The sequence below is a fragment of the Pteropus alecto genome, unplaced genomic scaffold (assembly GCF_000325575.1).
Source record: "Pteropus alecto unplaced genomic scaffold, ASM32557v1 scaffold80, whole genome shotgun sequence".
NCBI lineage: Eukaryota > Metazoa > Chordata > Mammalia > Chiroptera > Pteropodidae > Pteropus > Pteropus alecto.
This window is the reverse complement of record NW_006430460.1, coordinates 1,680,414-1,699,063: the sequence shown is the minus strand read 5'-3', so window position 1 is coordinate 1,699,063 and position 18,650 is coordinate 1,680,414. Positions and strand designations below refer to the sequence as shown.

The window sequence follows — 18,650 nt, the reverse complement described above, 5'->3', positions numbered from 1 at the left end:
GCTACTCAGGGGTGTTTTCAAATCGCACGGAACAGAGGCAAACTGAAGCATCAACACAAACGCTCACTTTTCCACAAACGCTTCTCAAGCCCCTAAAGGTCGCTGCGGCTGACACACGTGCAAACAGGACAGGGAACAGGACCGAAGCACAGTGGGCCTTCGGGATGACGAGACGTGGCCAGCTGCGCCTGCCGCAGCGTCAGCCTGCTGGTCCCTACTCAGAGAAGCTCAGGGTGCACTTCATTCGTGTGCGGCCAGTTTAGAAAACCTAACGCTATTCACGCTCCCCGCCAAATCAAAAAAAAAAAAAAAGGTAAATCCTTGGCTTGGTGACTTAACGTGCTATCGTCACTGTAACAATAACGGTTTCATCTCCTTCAATCAAACGACCTACACGTACTGAAAAAGTCTTCGCCACTTCCAGTCCCTTAGTCCCTTAAATACATTGGCCGTAGTCTGACATACGGTGTGTCCCTTAACCCGACCTCCTCGTTCACGCTCAAGGATGCAGAAAGACACACAAAAAAACTGGTAAATAATCACACACTAGCTCCCTTCCAACACAGAACACGAATCCACAGAACGAAGCACACTCTGCTAAGGGCACAAGTACCACTACTAACAACTCCCTCGTTTAAGATGGTCGAATGTCGTACCCACGGCCAGTTGAGACGTCCCTGTGATACAAACTGTGACTGCTGTCACGTGTCCTGATTTACCACAGAGCCCACAACTCTACGCACACCCCGGGAAGAGCTGGCCTCTTGGCGTGGACACAGGCCAGGCTCGGAGCCGGCACCTCCTGCTCGCTGTGCACCCCGTCTTGCTTCTCCCTGCCTCGGCTCCACGTCTGCACGGCTGGGACCGCGCTGCCTCTCGGGCCACGAGATGCGGCCGTTAAAGGAGGTGACGGGCACAGCCGGCAGCGTGCGGACCGTGTGCACAGGAGCTGCAGGGCCCGTCCTTTCTCAGGGGTCCCTGGAATGGCACCTAGGCTCACTGCGTCCACCCATCAAAAGTAGGGCGCGTGGCTTCACCAGCGATCCACGTCTGCACGGCTGGGACCGCGCTGCCTCTCGGGCCACGAGATGCGGCCGTTAAAGGAGGTGACGGGCACAGCCGGCAGCGTGCGGACCGTGTGCACAGGAGCTGCAGGGCCCGTCCTTTCTCAGGGGTCCCTGGAATGGCACCTAGGCTCACTGCGTCCACCCATCAAAAGTAGGGCCCGTGGCTTCACCCTCGGTACGTGGGGAAGAGGTGGCACCTTTTACACAACGCTAAGCCCAGGGGACCCGTTTTCCAGAGAATTCATGAGCTAAGATACAAGGACACTGACTCTCCACACTAACGCAAAGCCTCACGTGGCTCGTACACACAAGGTGTCATCTCAGCAAGGGCTGCTCAGGGGTGTGCAGGAAACGGGGGACCGTGTGTGGCTGGCCAACGAGAGGACAGCGATAACAGAACGCAAACCTCCTGAGCGCGCCAACACATCCTCCGGAACCCTGGCCTCTGCCCGCAGCACAATCCGGGAGACGTCCCAGGGGAAGGGCGGTGACTCGCGCGGGGCGTCACTTCCTCTTACCAGCGATGATGCCCGAGGTGAGTGTGGCGATCACTGGTGTTTTGGTCCTGTCGTTGATTCTGGCCAGGACTTTAAAGAGCAGCCCGTCTTCGGCCATGGCGTAGATGACGCGGGGCATGGGGAACATGGAACCCAACAGGCTGGACGGGAGGGAGCGGCAAAGGCACGTCACTCGCGAGACGGGCCGGCCAGGGACGGCGACGTGACGAGGCGCTTGCCTCCGAGGGGCAGCGCCCTGGATTCCCACCGAGGACCGCCCTGCCCCGCCCACTACGTGACGCCGGTGGCTAAGGACTCAGTCGCAGCCAGCGACCCCAGACTGCAGAAGCGTGGGACGCAACGTGGGCCGCGTGGGACTAACGGCGAGCTGTAGTGGGCGCTGCGGTGACCGTTCCCCCGGACGGGACGTTTCCTGTTTATTCCCGCCATGACCTCCCGCTGACTCGACCAGAAAATAAAAGCATCGTGGCGTTCGCGGCGACGTTTCCGTGGCAAACCAGTCCTGACGAGAACTTGCCGTTTACCCCGGCTGGTGGGACGCGCTAGGGACAAAGCGCCTCCCTGAAAGGCACTCACTCCCTTTTTCAAGGTCACACAGCCAAAATGCAGAGTTCGGACAGGTGGCCTGGCCCAGGGGTCGGAGTCGGGGACCGAGCCAGTGCCCTGCTGAGCAGGTGCTGTCAAAGCGGGGGCCTCGGGCTCGTCAGGACGAAGGGCCAGGGACGCCACCAGCTCTCCAGGGACTAATGGCAACAGGGGGGACAGCACGGAGTCGGGCTGGGGTGCCGGCTCCAGCTCCCGGGAAGGGGACATTTCAACAGCAAACCTGCACGTGGCTTCACCTGGGCCCCCGCACCGCCCGCCCCCCACAGTCCCAGGACGCTCACCTGGCAGAAAGGGCGCAGAGGGAGCCGACGGCCACCGCGTACTTGGCGCTCCCCCAGCCCACGTGCTTGAAGGCGTCCGGCAGGGGGCTGTCCTTGTCCAGGCAGAAGTACGGCATCATGAGAGTCAGGGCGGCCGACACCCCGAAGTAGGCGACGAAGCAAATGAGGAGGGAGGCCACGATGCCCACGGGGATGGCCTTCTGGGGGTTCTTGACTTCCTCACCTGTGAGCGGCAGGACTCAGCCCAGAAAGGCGAGGCAGCGAGGGCCCCCCACAAACCCGCAGGGTGCCTGGGGCTTTCCCATGCCCAGCGAGCCCGTGCCACCCCCGGGCAACTCCCATCGTGCTCGGCCCTCCCGGCCTGGAAGCACAGGTGGCCCTCGGTGACGCAGGCCTGAAGGCCCTGATGTCACAGCCCGGCTGAGGGAGAGGCTTGCTCCCTCCGGCAGGGAGGTCCGAAGACCCAGAGCAGCCGGGACCGTCCCGCCCACCAGGGCGACAGTGTTTTCAATGGCCTCCCATCTCCCAAATGCACAGGCTGCAGCGCGGCAGTCAGGATCCGCCCAGCGTCACGACGGTTAGTGACATTCACAGTGCAGTCTCCTGACAGGCACGGGCACTGGGGGGCAGTGGGGCTGGCGGGAAGCCACAGATCTGCGTCACTCGTGTGGAAGCTGGGTGGCCGGCATGTGCCCGCAGAAAGACAGGCAGTGGCCGGTGGGCCGTCAACCCAGCCCGTCGGGCAGAGCCGGGGCCGGGGCCGGACAGCGGCGGGCCTACCTGTGGTGGCGATGCAGTCGAAACCCACGAACGCGTAGAAGCAGGTCGCTGCCCCGGACAGGACCCCGGAGAACCCGAAGGGCAGGAAGCCGCCGACGCCATGCTTCCCTTCCGTGCCACTAGAACAGAGAGCCAAAGCGGCGGTCACGACGCCGGCTCCTGGTCCCGAGGACGAGCCCCGCAGCATGCAGCTCCTGGCTCGTGGCTGCTGCTGGGCCTGGGGACTCCAGACCCTCAGCACGCGGCCCCTGGCAGCTGTCACCAGGCCCAGCACTCGGGCTCTGGAATGCAGGCCTCCTGCACCCTTTCCAGAACCTCTTCCGAGTTCCGACGTGGGGAAGTGGGCTGCGGGGACTGAGGGGACAGGGTGTCCGGCAGGAGAGGGAGGGACCGACTGCCACGGCACCTTCCCTAGGAACGAGATGCAGCTCGCTCATGTTTCCTGGTAACTCTTGCCTGCAACGAGCGTTTCTGGAAATGCTGAAAGGGGAACTGTCCGTCAGCGAAGCGCCCTAAGCCCCACGTGTGCGGGCGGCGGCCGGATGCTCCCGGCGTGGGCCGGCTCCTGGGCTGTCACCCGGCACAGCCAGGCTCCTGGCAGGCACCACGCTGTTTGCTGAAGCAGTGGACACAAAGTCAGGCACATCTGGTGAACCCCGAAGCCCCCGAAAATAGTCTCAACTGGTCGAAACCTGTGGCTCTAAACACCATGACCAGCCCCACCAAGGCCCCATCTGGGTGGCCATCTCTGGTGCCAGGCTACCCCGGGCCCTGCCTGTCACAAAGTGCCCCAAAGCCTCATACAACCCGGCCCCCTGCAGCTATCAGGCCCAAGAGAGCAGTCTCAGCCCCTCCCCTGCTGGCCGCAGGGCTGCAGGCTTTTCTGCCACTTAACACAGAGCCCCAGAGGACGGTTAGGACAGTCTCATCTCCCCTCGACTGGCCGACCGCTGCCCCAGACCATGTCACCTCCTGATGCGAGATGAGGCAGGAGACAGAATGTGCCAGCCCTACAAACAGTGAGGCGCTGAGGCTGGGCTAGTGACTTGCTTCAGAAAATCTGCTTTCAGTGGGATTTACCGACTGGCCAAGAACACAGACAGACAATTTGGACTCGACTATTTTCTAATGGGAATTAAGCCTTCATTGATTCCTTGGTGATCATCGTATTTCTCAGTTCCAGAAGCTTCCACAGAGCCGCTGGCAGTGAGGAATGCACTATGCTTTGGAAGCCACGTGAAGAGCACCCCAAGAAATGCATGCGTGACAGATGTGAGAAAAACTGTCGCCAGACTCAAACAGAAGTTCCTTGTCTTTAAGTCAGACTGGGGAGTCAGCAGGCGCTGCCTAAACCGCCTCCCCGGGCACCACGGGGTCCGTGACCACAGGAATGTGTAACACCCGGCAAGCTGACCTCCCTTAGAAAAGGGTCGGAGCTTAAAACAACACGGCCGACAGCCCAGGAGCTCAGCAGGTGGGGAGGCAGGGCGGGGTAGCAGAGTAGAGCAGAATCCGGGGTGGGGGCCGCCTCCCGCAGACCCCCGACTCCTGCACAGAACTGAAGGGCACGAGAAGGCCTGTGCCACGTCCCTCGGGTGGGCCCAGGTCGCCTATCGCTGAGACAGAAAGGCCGCCAGACGCCCACCCGCCCAACGCTGAGGGCCACGGAACGGCCACAAACAAGTCGATGTGAACGTCAGGATCGGTGGGCCTGCTCTGAGCAACCGGGAGGCGGAGGCATCCAGAAGGTCCTGCGAGTTCCACTTCAAGGGAAGAGCCAAGTGCGGGGTGGGACTCAAGGTGAGGACCAGGGCCTCGGTCACACAGACAGCTGAGGCCTGGAGACAGAGAACAGGAGCTGTGGGTGACCAGCAGAGAGACGCGGACGCAAAGCACAGGCGTCTTCCTCAGGACGGGGGGGCGAGGGCGGCCATCGGAGACCCTCGGAGCAGAAGGGACGCGAACGGCCGGTCAGGGCACGCCCGCGCGTGAACCTCGGGACGCCACCTGCACCTCCAGCCGGTCCCCACTGGCCACCAGCACGCGTGGCACAAGCAGGACTCGGCGCTGGGACAACACCAACTACAAAGACACGCGGGGCCCCGACGCGGAGGACCAAATACGCCAGCCAGGGAGAGACACAGGTGCAGAGAGGCCACGGACGCTGAGCTTTGTAGGTGCAAAGGGCAAAAACGTATATAACGTACGGAACACGCATCATAAACGTAAACGTGTGATACGCACAGACATGGGGGTGGGCGGCAGAATGAGACAGATAAAGCCTGGAACGGAAACGAAGTTTCCCCGTGTGACACTTTATAACGTTGTAACATACGCACGCACGTGAATATACCGCCGTCTAAAACAATTTAACTTTTCAGAAAGACTGGCTGTTCGCGGTCCCAGGGGCAGAGGACTGAAAGAAACTCAGAGCCTGTTCTGTGGAGCCTCAAACCGAACCCTTTAGAACTATTTTTTAAAGCCTTTCTAAATATAATCGATATTCTGTTATCTGCATGTGGTGGTCCCACTTATCATGTGGCAACACACGCATGAAGAACGGGGTGCAGGCCCAGAGGGACCACCGCAGCCACCATGTGGCAGACGTCACCTCAACACAGCAGCCTAAACCCAGACCTTGGGCCAGGGCCCCATCCCCTGCAGTCTGGGTGACCGGCCCTCCGCAGGCCACCCCCCAGCTGCTCAGAAGTCGGCGCTGAGAATCATCGGTAAGGGAAGTGGGGGAAAGGCGTCCCACACCGAGAAACACCCCTAAAGCCTGGGCTGCGGAACGATCAGGGAGCCACCGAGGTGGCAGGTGGGGTCGTCCCCGGACACCAACCTCGTAGCCGCAACCTCACACCCCGACATAAGCTTCTTTTTTGAACGTGCAAGAAGGTTTACTGCGAAATTGTTTGAAGTAGTAAAAAAAATTTAAAAAGCTGCAGCCTGCATTTCTGAAACGGGGAGACGACTAAGGGCTAGTCACGTGGGCACGGAGCGATCTGCAAGGGCGTCGTGACGCACTACGTGAAGGGTCTACTACCAAACGCAGTGACCCAGGGTTTGGAAACAAACCTACAAGCACCCGCATCCCTGGACATGTTTACACAAGCATCCAACACGAGGGACGGGGCCACCCAGCGGTCGCCATGCTCACTGCAGCGGGCGCTGGAGCAGGGGAGGGGAGACGCTTCTGTGTCAGGTGAGATTGTGTGGCTCCGTCAAAACACACCAGTCTGCGGCTGACTTAAAAAAGGGAGACCCTCACAGGTCTCAGTGAAATTAAAGCGCAGGCTGTGCCCCGTCCCCACCATTACCCCCCCTCCAAGTGGCTGACCCTCCGCCCTTAGCAGCGTGTCCCCAGGGCTGGGAGCAGGTGTAACTGAAGGAGGCCTGACCCCCGCCGGGACCGAGGGGCCAGGCAGCAAATGCCATTTTGCCCAGGAGGACAGTACGGATCGTCACCGCTAGGACAACAGTGTGACGGTGGCCGACGAGAGTAGAGACCATCGGCCGCGATAAAGAATCTCTTCACAAAATGATAAAACCACCTCACGGCTGACGACCTGTGATTCCTGACCTATAAGACAGGCCCCCAGAGCTCAGGGCCGGCTCTTCCTTCGAAGCATAATCCGAGCTGGCTTTTCTCCACCCTGAACGAATGGGCACCCGTCCCTTTGGCATAAACACGACTTGGGAATGCTCAGGAAGGATACATTAAATGTCCTCGTTTCTCTGTAACGCAGTCCTCACACAGTAGGCTTTTTATCTGAACTGTTAACCACATAATAATAATGAAGCTTCGTGCATTTTATTCAATAGCTTCCGGTTTGCGTTCTCGTCATGAACTCATCACGCATCAATGCCTGCCCACTGACCAGACCACTGGGCACCTGGCCCATGACCGGCGACCAAGTCGGTGTGTGGCCAGCTGACCCGCAGTGTGGGCTCTCACTGCCCAGCCTCCCTTGCAGCTAGACACCTGCTGGATTCTGGCCGAGGGGACAGGGCAGAAGGGACATGGGTCTTTCTGATCTGTCCCTTAGGAGCACTGGGCGCGCCCTGCTCCACTCTCTGGGACAGGTGGATCCGTCTGCCCACAGCCCAGCTCCGACCAGGCAGACGAGGACGACCCTCGGGGGTGACAGAACACCACATGGACAATCTGGGTCCCTGAAGCCTGCGTACGGCCACTGCTGGCCGGCCGCCCAGACTGCTCATTTCGGGAGCCGAGACCTCATTTTGAAGCCACTGAAATTTAGAAGTCTCTGTACTGAGCAGTTTAACTTTCAGCTGTAATTGAAACAGAATCGTAGGCAAAGTCGAGTTCCCCTTTCTCCATCGTAGGGCCCTAAGATTCACCTGAAAATCTGACAAAAAAGATCAAAAAGACATATTATAATTGCTTGGCTTTTGTGTCCTAGATAACATGAGTTTGCTGGTCAGGGTTCACAGAGAGGCCTGAAAAGGCCCAGGGTCGAGAGCCAGCCCATCACCTGCCTCTAACCCTGGGTGTCCTGAGCCAGGCACGTCGGAGGGACAAGGGCCACTGCTTTCCAGGGCCGACGCAGCCCAATTCCAGTGTGGGCATATGAGATTGTGAAAACCACACCTCAGCACTTCAGTAACCCCGAAAACCTTTGATGGAAGTTTCACATGTTTCTTTTTCCTTCTAAGTTATTAAATAGGAAGGCATTTCAAAGAAAGTGCCGTCACTGTGGGATGGCGGAGGAAGTCCCTTCCGAACACAAAACCCCGAGGCTGGCCGCGCAACGGAATCGGAGAACAGAGGGATTAGAGCGAGTCTGACAACGACCCTCAACTGCACACAGTTTTGGAATCAGAACGAAGGTTCAGTTTTCCTCAACAGCTTCCTTTGCTATACAAGGTTCTGTCTGGTGAAAGGAAACAGAACTTAACACACATTTCAAACCAGCCACTTCCCTGCAAAAAAAAAAAAGTTAACCAAACACTCAAATCCAAATCACGTTTTTAAAAGGACTCCTAAGGGTCCAGCCAGTCGCCTCCCCCAAACGCACCGACCGCCAGGTGCCGAGGACAGCGCAGACTCACTTGTTGGAGCAGAGGTGATCGGACGCGTTCTGGAAATCCTGCTCCGTCAGCTGCCAGTTTTTGGCCGAGCCTTTCACGAATCCCGACACCACGACGAAGCCCAGGACCAAAACGTTGACGCAAGTGAATATTTTGTTGACCATGGCGGACTCTTTCACGCCCAGGGTGAGAAGTCCTGAAAACACGCAAAAGCAGGACACTGTGAGTGTCAACCCCGCACCACGCGGGTCCTCCAGGGGCCGGGGAAGAACCCAGGTGGCGCCGAACCGCCAGACTCCCACGAGCCTCTGGGCTGGGGCCGAGTTCACCACCGTCCTAGAGGCGGGGGTCGGAGCAACCGTGGTCCTGGGGTGTTTAATGCCACCGAGGACGCCACCCAGGGGCACCGGGGGTCTGCAGAGGTGGGGACACCTCAGCCCACAGCCCAGTGCAGGGCAAGTCCCCGCCCCCCGGGGGGGGATGAAGTGAGTACCCCTCTCCTCCCCCACCCCGAAATCATCACCAAAACCCACAAATCTACATTTTCCGAGCAGGAGACATTTTGCTCAGTTTCTTGGTCAAATGAGTTTTTCAGATGAAGAAGTGAGTCTGACTCAGGGATGTTAGCACCAGCGGCCGTGAAAACTGTCTGTGGTTGTGGGACCATCACCACGCACGGGTGTCACCTTGGACTCAGAAGCTCTGAGCTAGACTAGTCCTAGATGGCAAGCGCACATTTAAAAAAAAAATCACCAAGGGGCCACCTTGGGGAGAGTATGGCATCCGGGGACTTCTGTGGCAAACTCCCAACTGGGCACGAAAGGGTGCCCGGGGAACACGTGGCCACCGTTTGCGGCTTGAGGTCACTGCCCTGCCCTGAGATCACATTTCTCCACATGACAGACCAAACCCTGAATCGCAGACGGCAGAGAGGGGAGCGAGTGCGCCCCGCTGTGCCGTGCCCCACACCCCCCACCCCTCATGCTCAGGAAGGTCTCAGCCGTGCAGACTCCGTTCGCGGTCCGGCCGACTGGACCGGAAATACCGCCGAGACCGGCCCGTGCGAAATGACTTCGGTCACGTGGTGGGTAAACAAGGCGTGTTGTTTTTAAAACCCAGGCAAGTTTTCTAACATCGAAGAAGCATTTATCTCCGTTTCGGCTTCACGTTTGTGAACAAAACTCCCGCCCTCGTGGCTGAGACACCGGATGAGTACCACGAGAGGAAGGTGCCACCGACTGTGTGCAAGCAATATCTGAAATTTCAAACTTCTGTAGCCGCAACTTTGTCGTGGAACGTATCGACTCAAGGGCGTTTTGGCGGCCGGCAGGTGTCAAAGCATCCCAGGCTTCTCTGGCACCCAAGACACGTGTTAGTGCTGCAGCCAGACCGCATCCCTCCCCGTGTCCCTGGCTGATGACCGCCAACTGTCCCTTCCAAATGGTCATCCTCGGATGCAAGGGGTTTGTTTTGCTGGGTCATTCACACAAAAAGCCTGCGGTCCTAACAAATCTTTACTCCACAGTCACGTGAAGACCTGAGGTTCTCTGTGAACTGAATGACACACAACTCGGCAGCTATAACTAGGCCGACTTGGCCGACTTTCTGCCGGAAGCCACTAAGGCAAAAAATGTGTCCCCAGTAACCAGAAGAATCGATGAGAAAGCGGGGGGAGGGGCGGAGAGAAAAGGAAGGACCAGCCGGCCGGGAGCCCGTCCCACATCTCGACTGCGGCGCGGCCTCACCCGTCAAGATGAGGATGATGATCACGGCGAAGATGTCCGGGGTTTCAGCCAGCACTCCCGGGGCGTTCAGCGTCATGTGCGTCCGTGAGAACTCCCCGATGGGTTTGCCGATCAGCTCGTCGAAGGTGGCACTCCAGGCCCTCGCCACACTTGAAGTGCCTGTCACGAAACAGACACCCGAGGAAAGAGGACACGATGAGCAGAGTGTGCGTCGCCAAGCTGGACGCGCGGCATCTGGGGGGTGGCGTGGGGGGTCGCGGACCCCGCAGCTCGGGGGGGGTCGATCAGTGTGGGAAGTGACAAGGCTCTCGGGGCCGGAGAAACGTGCATTGCCCCTAGAATCCAGGACGCACACGCACGCACACGACTGAGTAACGAAGTTGTCAAAACGATGTCACCCTTAGGACCTGAGGGGCGCGCGCACGGCTTTTTTCAGTCTACCTATTTCTTTATTGCCCTCATTTTTTCGTGTGTGTGATGAATTCACTCCCGTGATCAAAAATAAGTATTAACTAAACGAGACAAAATCCCTTTTAACTGATTAGAAACATTCCACTGACCCTACAGTCTCTCGTGTCAACAGAAATGACCCCCGGGGGCCTGGCTTGTCCCCACTGAGGTCAAGGGCACAGACAGGGCAGCGGTGCCCCCAGGCGGCCCCTGCCTTTCCTGAGAGGAACAGGGAGGAGGGACAGTGGGGGGAGGAGGGAGCGCCAGGCGGGCAGAGAGACTGTGTCTATCTGGGGAGCAAGGCGGGGCGCCCGCCTGGGGCTGGGCGGCGGGAACAGCAGAAGAGGGGGGCGCACCGATGATGTAGGAGAGGATTAGGTTCCAGCCCGTGACGAAGGCCCAGAGCTCGCCGACGGTGACGTAGCTGTAGAGGTAGGCCGAGCCGGTCTTGGGCACGCGCGCGCCGAACTCGCCGTAGCAGAGGCCGGCCAGCACCGAGGCCAGTGCGGCGATCAGGAAGGATATGACGATGGCAGGACCCGCATTGTCACGGGCCACGGCCCCGGCCAGGACGTACACGCCGGCCCCCAGCGTGCTGCCCACGCCCAGCGCCACCAGGTCCAAGGTGTTCAGGCAGCGGGACAGCCGGCTGTCCTCCCGGCTGCAGTCCACGACCTTGCGCCTCAGCATCTGCTGGCCGAGGCCGAGCAGCACCTTGCACCCCATTCTGCGGTCGCACCTGCCGGAGAAGAGGAAAAAGAACGGGGTGATTCACGTGGACGCGCCTCAGCCTGGGACCCCCTCACCCACGACACCAACGGCGACGGGGCCCTTCACGGTCACTTGCTGCCAGCACGTCTGAGTCTCAGATTCCCGCATTCTGATGTCCGCCTCGGGCCGCCCCAGTCTGGGGCTTGACCGGCGCGCACAGGAGTCGTGAGGGCCGGCACCCCGGCTGCTGTGCTGAGGCCTGTGGGCGTCCACACTTTCTGCTCCTGACTGACACCCAGGACGAGCGAAGACGGCACAGCACGGGCAACGCACGTCAGTGACAGTTCCTACCCGCGGGGACCACGCGGCCCGCCGGGGCAGACCAGCGGTCAGACTCGGAGGCCGCGGGCAGCAACGACGGCTTCACAGGCCTTCCTGGGATCCTCTGGGGCAAGGACTGAGCTGTTTCTGCTTTTAGATTAACCCAGACTTAGGCCCAGAGCAGAAAAATGTTGAATTATCACAAGTTCGGGCTTTCTGTAACTGTTACTAGTCCACGGAGTCCTTTTTTCTGGACCAACGCGCTGGCCCACTGTGTACGTGACACGCTGCTGGGCACGAGGAAGCGCGGCTACATCGCCCATGCCTCACACGGGGCGCCTGGCCAGGAGGGGCAGCACCCACCTTCTTGGGGCCAAAGGCCGCCCACAGGGACGGCCTCCCAGAGAGGACAGAGTGGGAAGGGAGGAAAGAGTCACTTCGCATTGGAGAACCTCACGGTCAGTCTCAACGGTGACAGGTGTGGCCACTGCACGATGTGACGAGGACACTTCACCTCTGTGATCCCCCGCCCCAAACCCACAGCGCCGCCAGGCTCATCATGAGAAAAACAGCAGCCGGATCACAGAGGAGGGGCAGTCTGCAGAACCCCTGACCAACGCTCCTCCAACGGCCAGTCGTCGGAAACCGGGACGGTCCAGGAAACGGTCACGGGCGAGAAGCCCGAGGCGGCGAAATGTCACGTGGGATCCCGGGTGGGACTGGGACAGGAAAACGCCGTGAGGGGAAAACCGAGGAAATCGAACGCAGCCTGGCCCAACCCGCATCGACACCGGGTCACCGGCCGTCACCCACGCAGGGCGGACACAGGGCACACCGGGCGTGGGGTCTGTGGGAACCCCTGGCCCTGTGCTCACGCGTTTCTGTAAACCTAAAACCGTCCCCAAACAGAGTTTATTTAAAAACTGTGTTTTATTACATGCAGACAGAGAAGCTATCACCGTGAGTTCTGGCTGCCAAGGCACAGAAAACCGCCCTGACCGTTCGCCTTGATCATCGGCCGACCTTTGACCTAACTGGCAGCACAGAGGCCCCGGGAAATGAAACAGCCTAGGTGGAGAGTGCGGGTCCACCAGAGCCGCGCCCGCCCGCCGCCTGGGTGCAGGCCAAGTGTCACATGAGGCCACGGAGCTCTGCCTACCCAGCCCGGGCTCCGGCCTCGCAGCGGGAAGGAGGTGACCTCACGGTGTCACACGATGGGGAGGAAGCGGGAGGGAGTGAGCACAGACGGTGTCCTCGTGGGGCCGGAAAAGCAGACGCAGGACAAGGGCCGCGGACGACGGGACAACAAGGGGCCTATGGCACCCCCGTTGGCCTGCAGCACCGCACCTGGGGGCTCTCGGGCCAGGAGCAGCTTCTGGGGGAACCCCTCACCCGGCACTGCCCCCCCCCACTCGCCTCTTCCTGGATTTCCTCCAGTCAGGTTGCAAATCACAACCACGTCACCAATGCCAGCTGCTCGGATGACGAGTTAACAGAGAAGACGCAACATTCCAACAAAGCACACCCCTTGGCAGAGGCAGCCACTCGGGGGGTGCGCAGAAAACTCTGTAAAATAACGATTCGACACGCTGTGGTGGGAGGGTAGCTTCTGAGTAGGCGGGAATTTCAAAGTCCACGTGTTTTTCCAGTTACCAGTACGTACCAGGAGTACAGACGACCGGCATCAGGATTTTAGAGACGAAGGCTTTTCCACGCTGTTTTGAGGATTTCTGGTGAGGCGCGTGGGTGTAAGTGGCACCCCTGTCTCCACTGTCAGGTCTAATGACAGTTCCATCACTGAAAATATCCAGCTCGGCGGCTGGAGCGAGGGGGGGTGGGGGTGGAAGGGTCTGACGCAGGCTGTTATGTACACTACGTCCATAAATGCCGCCCCCCGCCCCCGTGAACAAAACATTAACGCTGACGCTCGACCAGGCCAAGCTCTGGCTTTTCGTGTGAGTGAGCGGCAGTCGTCGGGATGGCCCAGGCCGCTGCTGGGCGCCACCCAGGGTTAAGATCTGTCATTCCGACCAATGTGCAGTGTGCTCGACGCCGCTCCAGGCCAACGAAAGCAGGTCTCGCTCAGGCACTAGCCTCACAGGATCGAGTGGGTGGGCAGCTCCCACCAGCACGAGCAGCTGGCCAGCCACAGGGTGGGCGTGTAGGCAGCTGTCCCCAGGCACCTGGAGGGCTCAAGAGCACCCGTGACTTCAACAAGGAAGGAAGCGGAATGACCCCGACGGAGTGATCTGCAACCAGGCGGTCGGAGGCGCCCAAAGGAAGAGCATCCTAGGACACTGGCCGTTGTGGGAGCGGGGGTGGGCTGGGGGCAAGGACAAAGCCTGAGCTGCAGGAAGTGTCCTCACAGCCGGATCTCCACTTCCCCCAGATGTGAGGAGGCCCAGGTGCAACGGCTTAAACGAACAAGAAACATCAGAGGCAGGAGGGGCTGGGAGACGCCAGTGGCGAAATGCACAGACCCACGAGGGGGTCGTGGCACTGCGGACGGAACCTGGGGCGCGGAGCCAACAGCCCGGGGGCCGGAGGCGCAGAGCAACGGTCGAGTTTGGGGTCGGGACAGGGGCCGGCTCACACCCACTGTCGTCACTGGGCAGCAGGCTCCGGTCGGCCCCTGGGGAAATGTGACTCAGGACCCTGGGCTCTGTCAAAGCCCCCCACTCCCCAGGGTCTATATCCCTCTGACCCCGAGCAGCAAGGGACATGTCGAGGATATCGCGAAATTCCACCAACATTCACGCATGTCCCACCTGCGCTGGACCCAGCCAGGGCTGAAGGAAACGCACCATCGCAGCCTCAGCCCCAGGAGGCAGACCGTGAGGGCAGAGCCCCTGGGAGGAGTGTGGCCCCAGGAGAAGGTGTCCCTGTCCATCTCAAAGGCTACTGCTCTCGCGGGGAAAAATGGTCATTTTGTCCAGCGAGGACGGAGGCATAGAGCCTGGGCGTGCCTTTGCATCTAGCCAGGGGCCTGTCCCTGTCCATCTCAAAGGCTACTGCTCTCGCGGGAAAAATGGTCATTTCGTCCAGCAAGGACGGAGGCATAAAGCCTGGGCGTGCCTTTGCATCTAGCCAGGAGCCTTGGTCACAAAGACACTGAGGTCTACAGGTCGCGTGGCTTCTCGCTGGCACGGGCCGGCACGTGGTCCTACGTGACGGCTGGACCTCGGCGCACCGCATTACTGCTCAGCTCAACAAACTGTTAAGTGCTCCTCAGCTAGTCGGCCCGCAGTCGCCTAACTCGTAAGTAGTGGGGCCAGGACCTGAGCCTAGGTCGTCTCGTTCCCAAGGCGTTAACCCAAACCAGGTGCCAAACCGACTCAACTCTGACCAAGCGCTTTCTCCCGGTAGCCTGACGAGTCTCACTCTGTCACCCTGTCTGTAATGCTACAAATAAAAGACTGACGGGGGTTCAGTGACAAACTCTTCCTGAAGGCTGACACCCCTGTAAAAATCAAGTCAAGGTGTATGCACGGCGGAGCCCACTAGCCGAGGTCCACGGGCCTGGAGTCTCCGCGAGCTCCACTTGGGACTGTGGGCAAGTACATGTGGTTGACCTCCCGAGGGGGCTGGTTCCCGGACCCCCCAGGGGTACCCCGAGTCTGCAGGTGCTCAAGCCTCCTCCACGAAGTGCTGTGGGAGTTGTGTGCATCACATCCTCCCATACAGTGGGGATCACCTCTGGGTCACTGTGATGCCTCTATGCAAACACCTGTGACGCTGTACTGTTTAGGGACGGGTGACGAGAAGTCTGTGCGTGCTCAGCACAGATGCGACCACCTCGGGCCTAACTACACGGTGCACGGCAGTCACAGAGTCACCGGGTTTTTCTACAGTACTTTTGATCCCCAGTTGGTCGAATCAACCAGTGCGAGACCCGGGGTGGGGAGTACGGAGGGCCGACTGTAATTGGGGCGGCAGGAACCCAGCAGGGCTCCGGCAGAGAGCTCTGGAAAGCACACGAAGAACAGAGGCTACGGGAAGCGGGGTGGAGGGGAGAGCTGGCCAGCAGATGGACTGAGTGTCCAGCTGCAGCGACTGCGCCTCTGACGTGGGGTGGGGCGGGGGGAGGGCAGAAGCGGCTCACAGGGCGCCCCGCAAACCCGACAGCCCTGTGAACAGAAGCGGAGGTCAAGAACGGCCGGAAGGCCAACGAGACGCTGCCTCCGAACAGACTACGGGCGTTTTCCATTTCCAGCAGTTTGACGATTTTTCTACGAGCACATGCTGCTCCTGAATTAAAGGGAAAAAATCTCTTTTAACGAGACAGGAAAGAGGCGAAAAAAGGAAGGCGAGAGAGTCTATGGCCAGGTCACCCCGGGGCCTGCCTGGCAGACGCGGGCGACGAACGGGGGCCGTGGGGTCCGTTCTGCCTTCTCTCCCCCTCAGCGCACGCCTGGAAGCTTCCGAGCGTGAGAGTGAAGAAAGGGCCCCCTCCCCAGGGCCGGCAGGAGCCTGCACCCCGCCGAGACCCCCACGGCTGCGCTGGCGAATCTCTCACGTAGGGTGAGGCGGGACCACGCGCAGCGGGCAACGTCTCGTCACTTTTACCTAGAAAAACGACCGAGAGTAAAGATTTCAACGGGCAAAAACTGGGGAATCGCGTCCCCAGGCTTTTCCGGGCCTAAATCTGTGCCACTGGGGAGAGAGGCTGAGATCAGAAAAGACAGCCGAGTTCCAGTGACCTCTCACCTTAGGGCACGTTACACCCTAACCTGGGGATAAAGGGCGGGCCGGCTGAGCCCTCAGTGACAGCGTCAGCGTCAGCGTCAGGCAGCGGCAGGTGAGGCTGCGGTGCAGGTGTGTGGAGCGGAGCAGGAGGGTCTCGAATGGCCGGCTGAGGAATTTACACTTTACTCAGGCGTAAATATTTTAAGCAAAGGAAGGGCACCGTCACCACGACGACGAGGGTCCCCGGTCTCGCCGCGGACGGCGGACAGCGGGCGGAAGCGGCACCAGGCCTGCCAGGTGCTCGTGGCTCAGCCTCCTGTTCTTCGTGACACGTCAACACGCTCACTCTGAGCACGGAGGTCCAGCCGCTCAAAGCACCGTTCCGCACGAGCAAACGCTCCTGCCTCTCCTATTCCCCTGCCACCTGCTCCGTCTCTGCTTTTTTCCTCAAAGAGCTCTGGGGACACGCGGTGCACACGCCCGTTACCATGGAGATTATCTCGGCGGTGCCTGCCGTGCACAGACGACCTGAGCAGGAAATGCCACGTTTTATGATAGGACTCGCTGTCCCGTTTGCAACTGTACTTCACGGGTGGCCAACTTTCAGACGCTCACCCCGAAGAAAAGCATCTGAAACCCGAAACCAAGGCCACGGCTCCGGGCACCCCCTCGCCATGCTTCCACAGGGTGGCTTTCCTTCCGTGTCACAGACTTGGAGGAAACGTCCTGGTCGGCGGCCGCAGATGTTCTTTGTTGGAGGAGACGGGGTCCGATTGGTCTGAAACGACTTGGAGGCATCAGAATCAAATGGCTGATGACACCAGGGCCTGCGGATGCTAGAATGACCAAGGCCAGGAGGAGACTACGCCGGGGGTGGGCTGAGGTGAGAGGCGGCCGAGGTGGCCCAGAATGGCGGACAAGTGTCGCTACTTCCATTGGTGGTGTTCGGCCTGAAGCAGCTCGTCGGCGTGGCACGTGGACACACATGCACCATATGTCACAGGCAGTGCCCCCTGCTCTGCTGAGCACAGTGCCTAACCGCAGACTGTCACCCCAGAGTGCTGCCTGAACCCAGCCGCATTTGGTACCCAGGCTGGCGACTAAAGTGCCCCCTCCTCCGGTCACTGCTTTGCGACAGGCCACCTCCAAGAATGAGGAGGCGTGGCAGAGATGTCTGCTGCTTTTAAGAAATTCTTAAAGGCCGAAAATAGACATTTCAGCGTATGCCCCCAGAATGCTCTGCACCGTGCCCCACGGCCACAGAAAACCCGCCGTGAAGATGGCCCTCCTCCCGGGTCACCGACGAAGCGATCACTTGAGACTCAGGCCACGTTTTCCTGCATGGACAATGCAAAGCCACAGCTGGGTTCTTGGGTGGCTCACAAGCAGCAGGGTGGCCCGCCACGCACCCCTGGAGCCACACGGCGCCCGCACGTTGGGCCGTGAGCGCATCCACACTGGCGGGAAGAAGGGGTCCTGGAGGGCTGCGATGCTTGAACAGAGTCAAAATCACGGGTCAGCGTGGAAAACGACCTTCGAGGAGCTGAAGCCAGAGCCCGACCTTTCTTTGACCTTCTCGGCTTCATGGCGAGTCGACCCCGACTTCACCTGAAACTAGCTTTTCCCGGTCGAGGCTGGATGATGGGAGACTAGGCTCCTCCTTGTGGGAGTATTAAACAGCTACTACTTCATTCTGGGCAGTGGTGAATCTGGCCGGTGCCTCTCCCCGCTCTCAAGATGCTCACCAGCCAAACATGAAGACACAAGCCACCGTCCATCCGGTCGACCAATACTTACCGTTCCCCCCGCCCCTACCACCCCCCAAGTGCTCAGAAACAGCAGGGAGCAGAGGGGGCCCCCCACCTTCTCGGCTGGGGGAGACAGGGCCCCCCACCAGAGAGCACGGACAGGCGTGGCTGACACCGTGAGGCCTCCGGGAGACGCACTGTCTCTGTCACCGCCGGGGCACCTGGCCTGTAGCTCATCGCCCTCTGGGAAGGAAGCCGTCCTGGTGTCCAGCAGGCTGTGGGGCCCCCGATTCAGACATGGTGCAGGACCTGCACCCAAGGACCCCGGACCGCTGAGGACTCCACTCCCCACACGCTCCATCCCGGCTCTGTCCTCCCCGAGAAATGGGACAGTCGGATTTCGGCTTTTCACCTGGGTGCGGACACCCGACCCCGCCAGGCCCGCTGCTGAGTAAGAGAATTGGTTCCAAAGCGGTTCCAAGGGGAGGGAGGATGCAGAAGGGACGCGCTCGAACCTAAGCCCCTTCCCTAGGTCACCGGCCGGGAGGAGCAGGAGGAGAATGCGTGAGGCCCTAAGGTTACCGCCGCCTCCGGCACAGGGCACCTGGCAATTCTGCGCCTTCGTCTCTGACGCCCGCAGGCTGCGGCCACCTGTAGGAGGACTCACTCAGAGCCGTACCCG

The 18,650-nt window shown here is 60.0% G+C and overlaps 1 protein-coding gene across 1 annotated transcript in view; it reads right to left on the bottom strand.

Annotated features, from left to right (window-relative positions):
• SLC7A1 (solute carrier family 7 member 1) overlaps positions 1-18,650 on the bottom strand; it is a 26,958-nt gene that overhangs the window by 7,168 nt on the left and 1,140 nt on the right. Inside the window, exons 2-7 of the mRNA XM_025047062.1 lie at positions 10,859-11,241; positions 10,053-10,211; positions 8,329-8,503; positions 3,253-3,371; positions 2,473-2,695; positions 1,586-1,725 (exon numbers count right to left, since the gene is read on the bottom strand). Coding sequence (XP_024902830.1) covers positions 1,586-1,725; positions 2,473-2,695; positions 3,253-3,371; positions 8,329-8,503; positions 10,053-10,211; positions 10,859-11,228 — 1,186 coding nt within the window. The 5' untranslated portion in view covers positions 11,229-11,241. The remainder of the gene's footprint in view (positions 1-1,585; positions 1,726-2,472; positions 2,696-3,252; positions 3,372-8,328; positions 8,504-10,052; positions 10,212-10,858; positions 11,242-18,650) is intronic.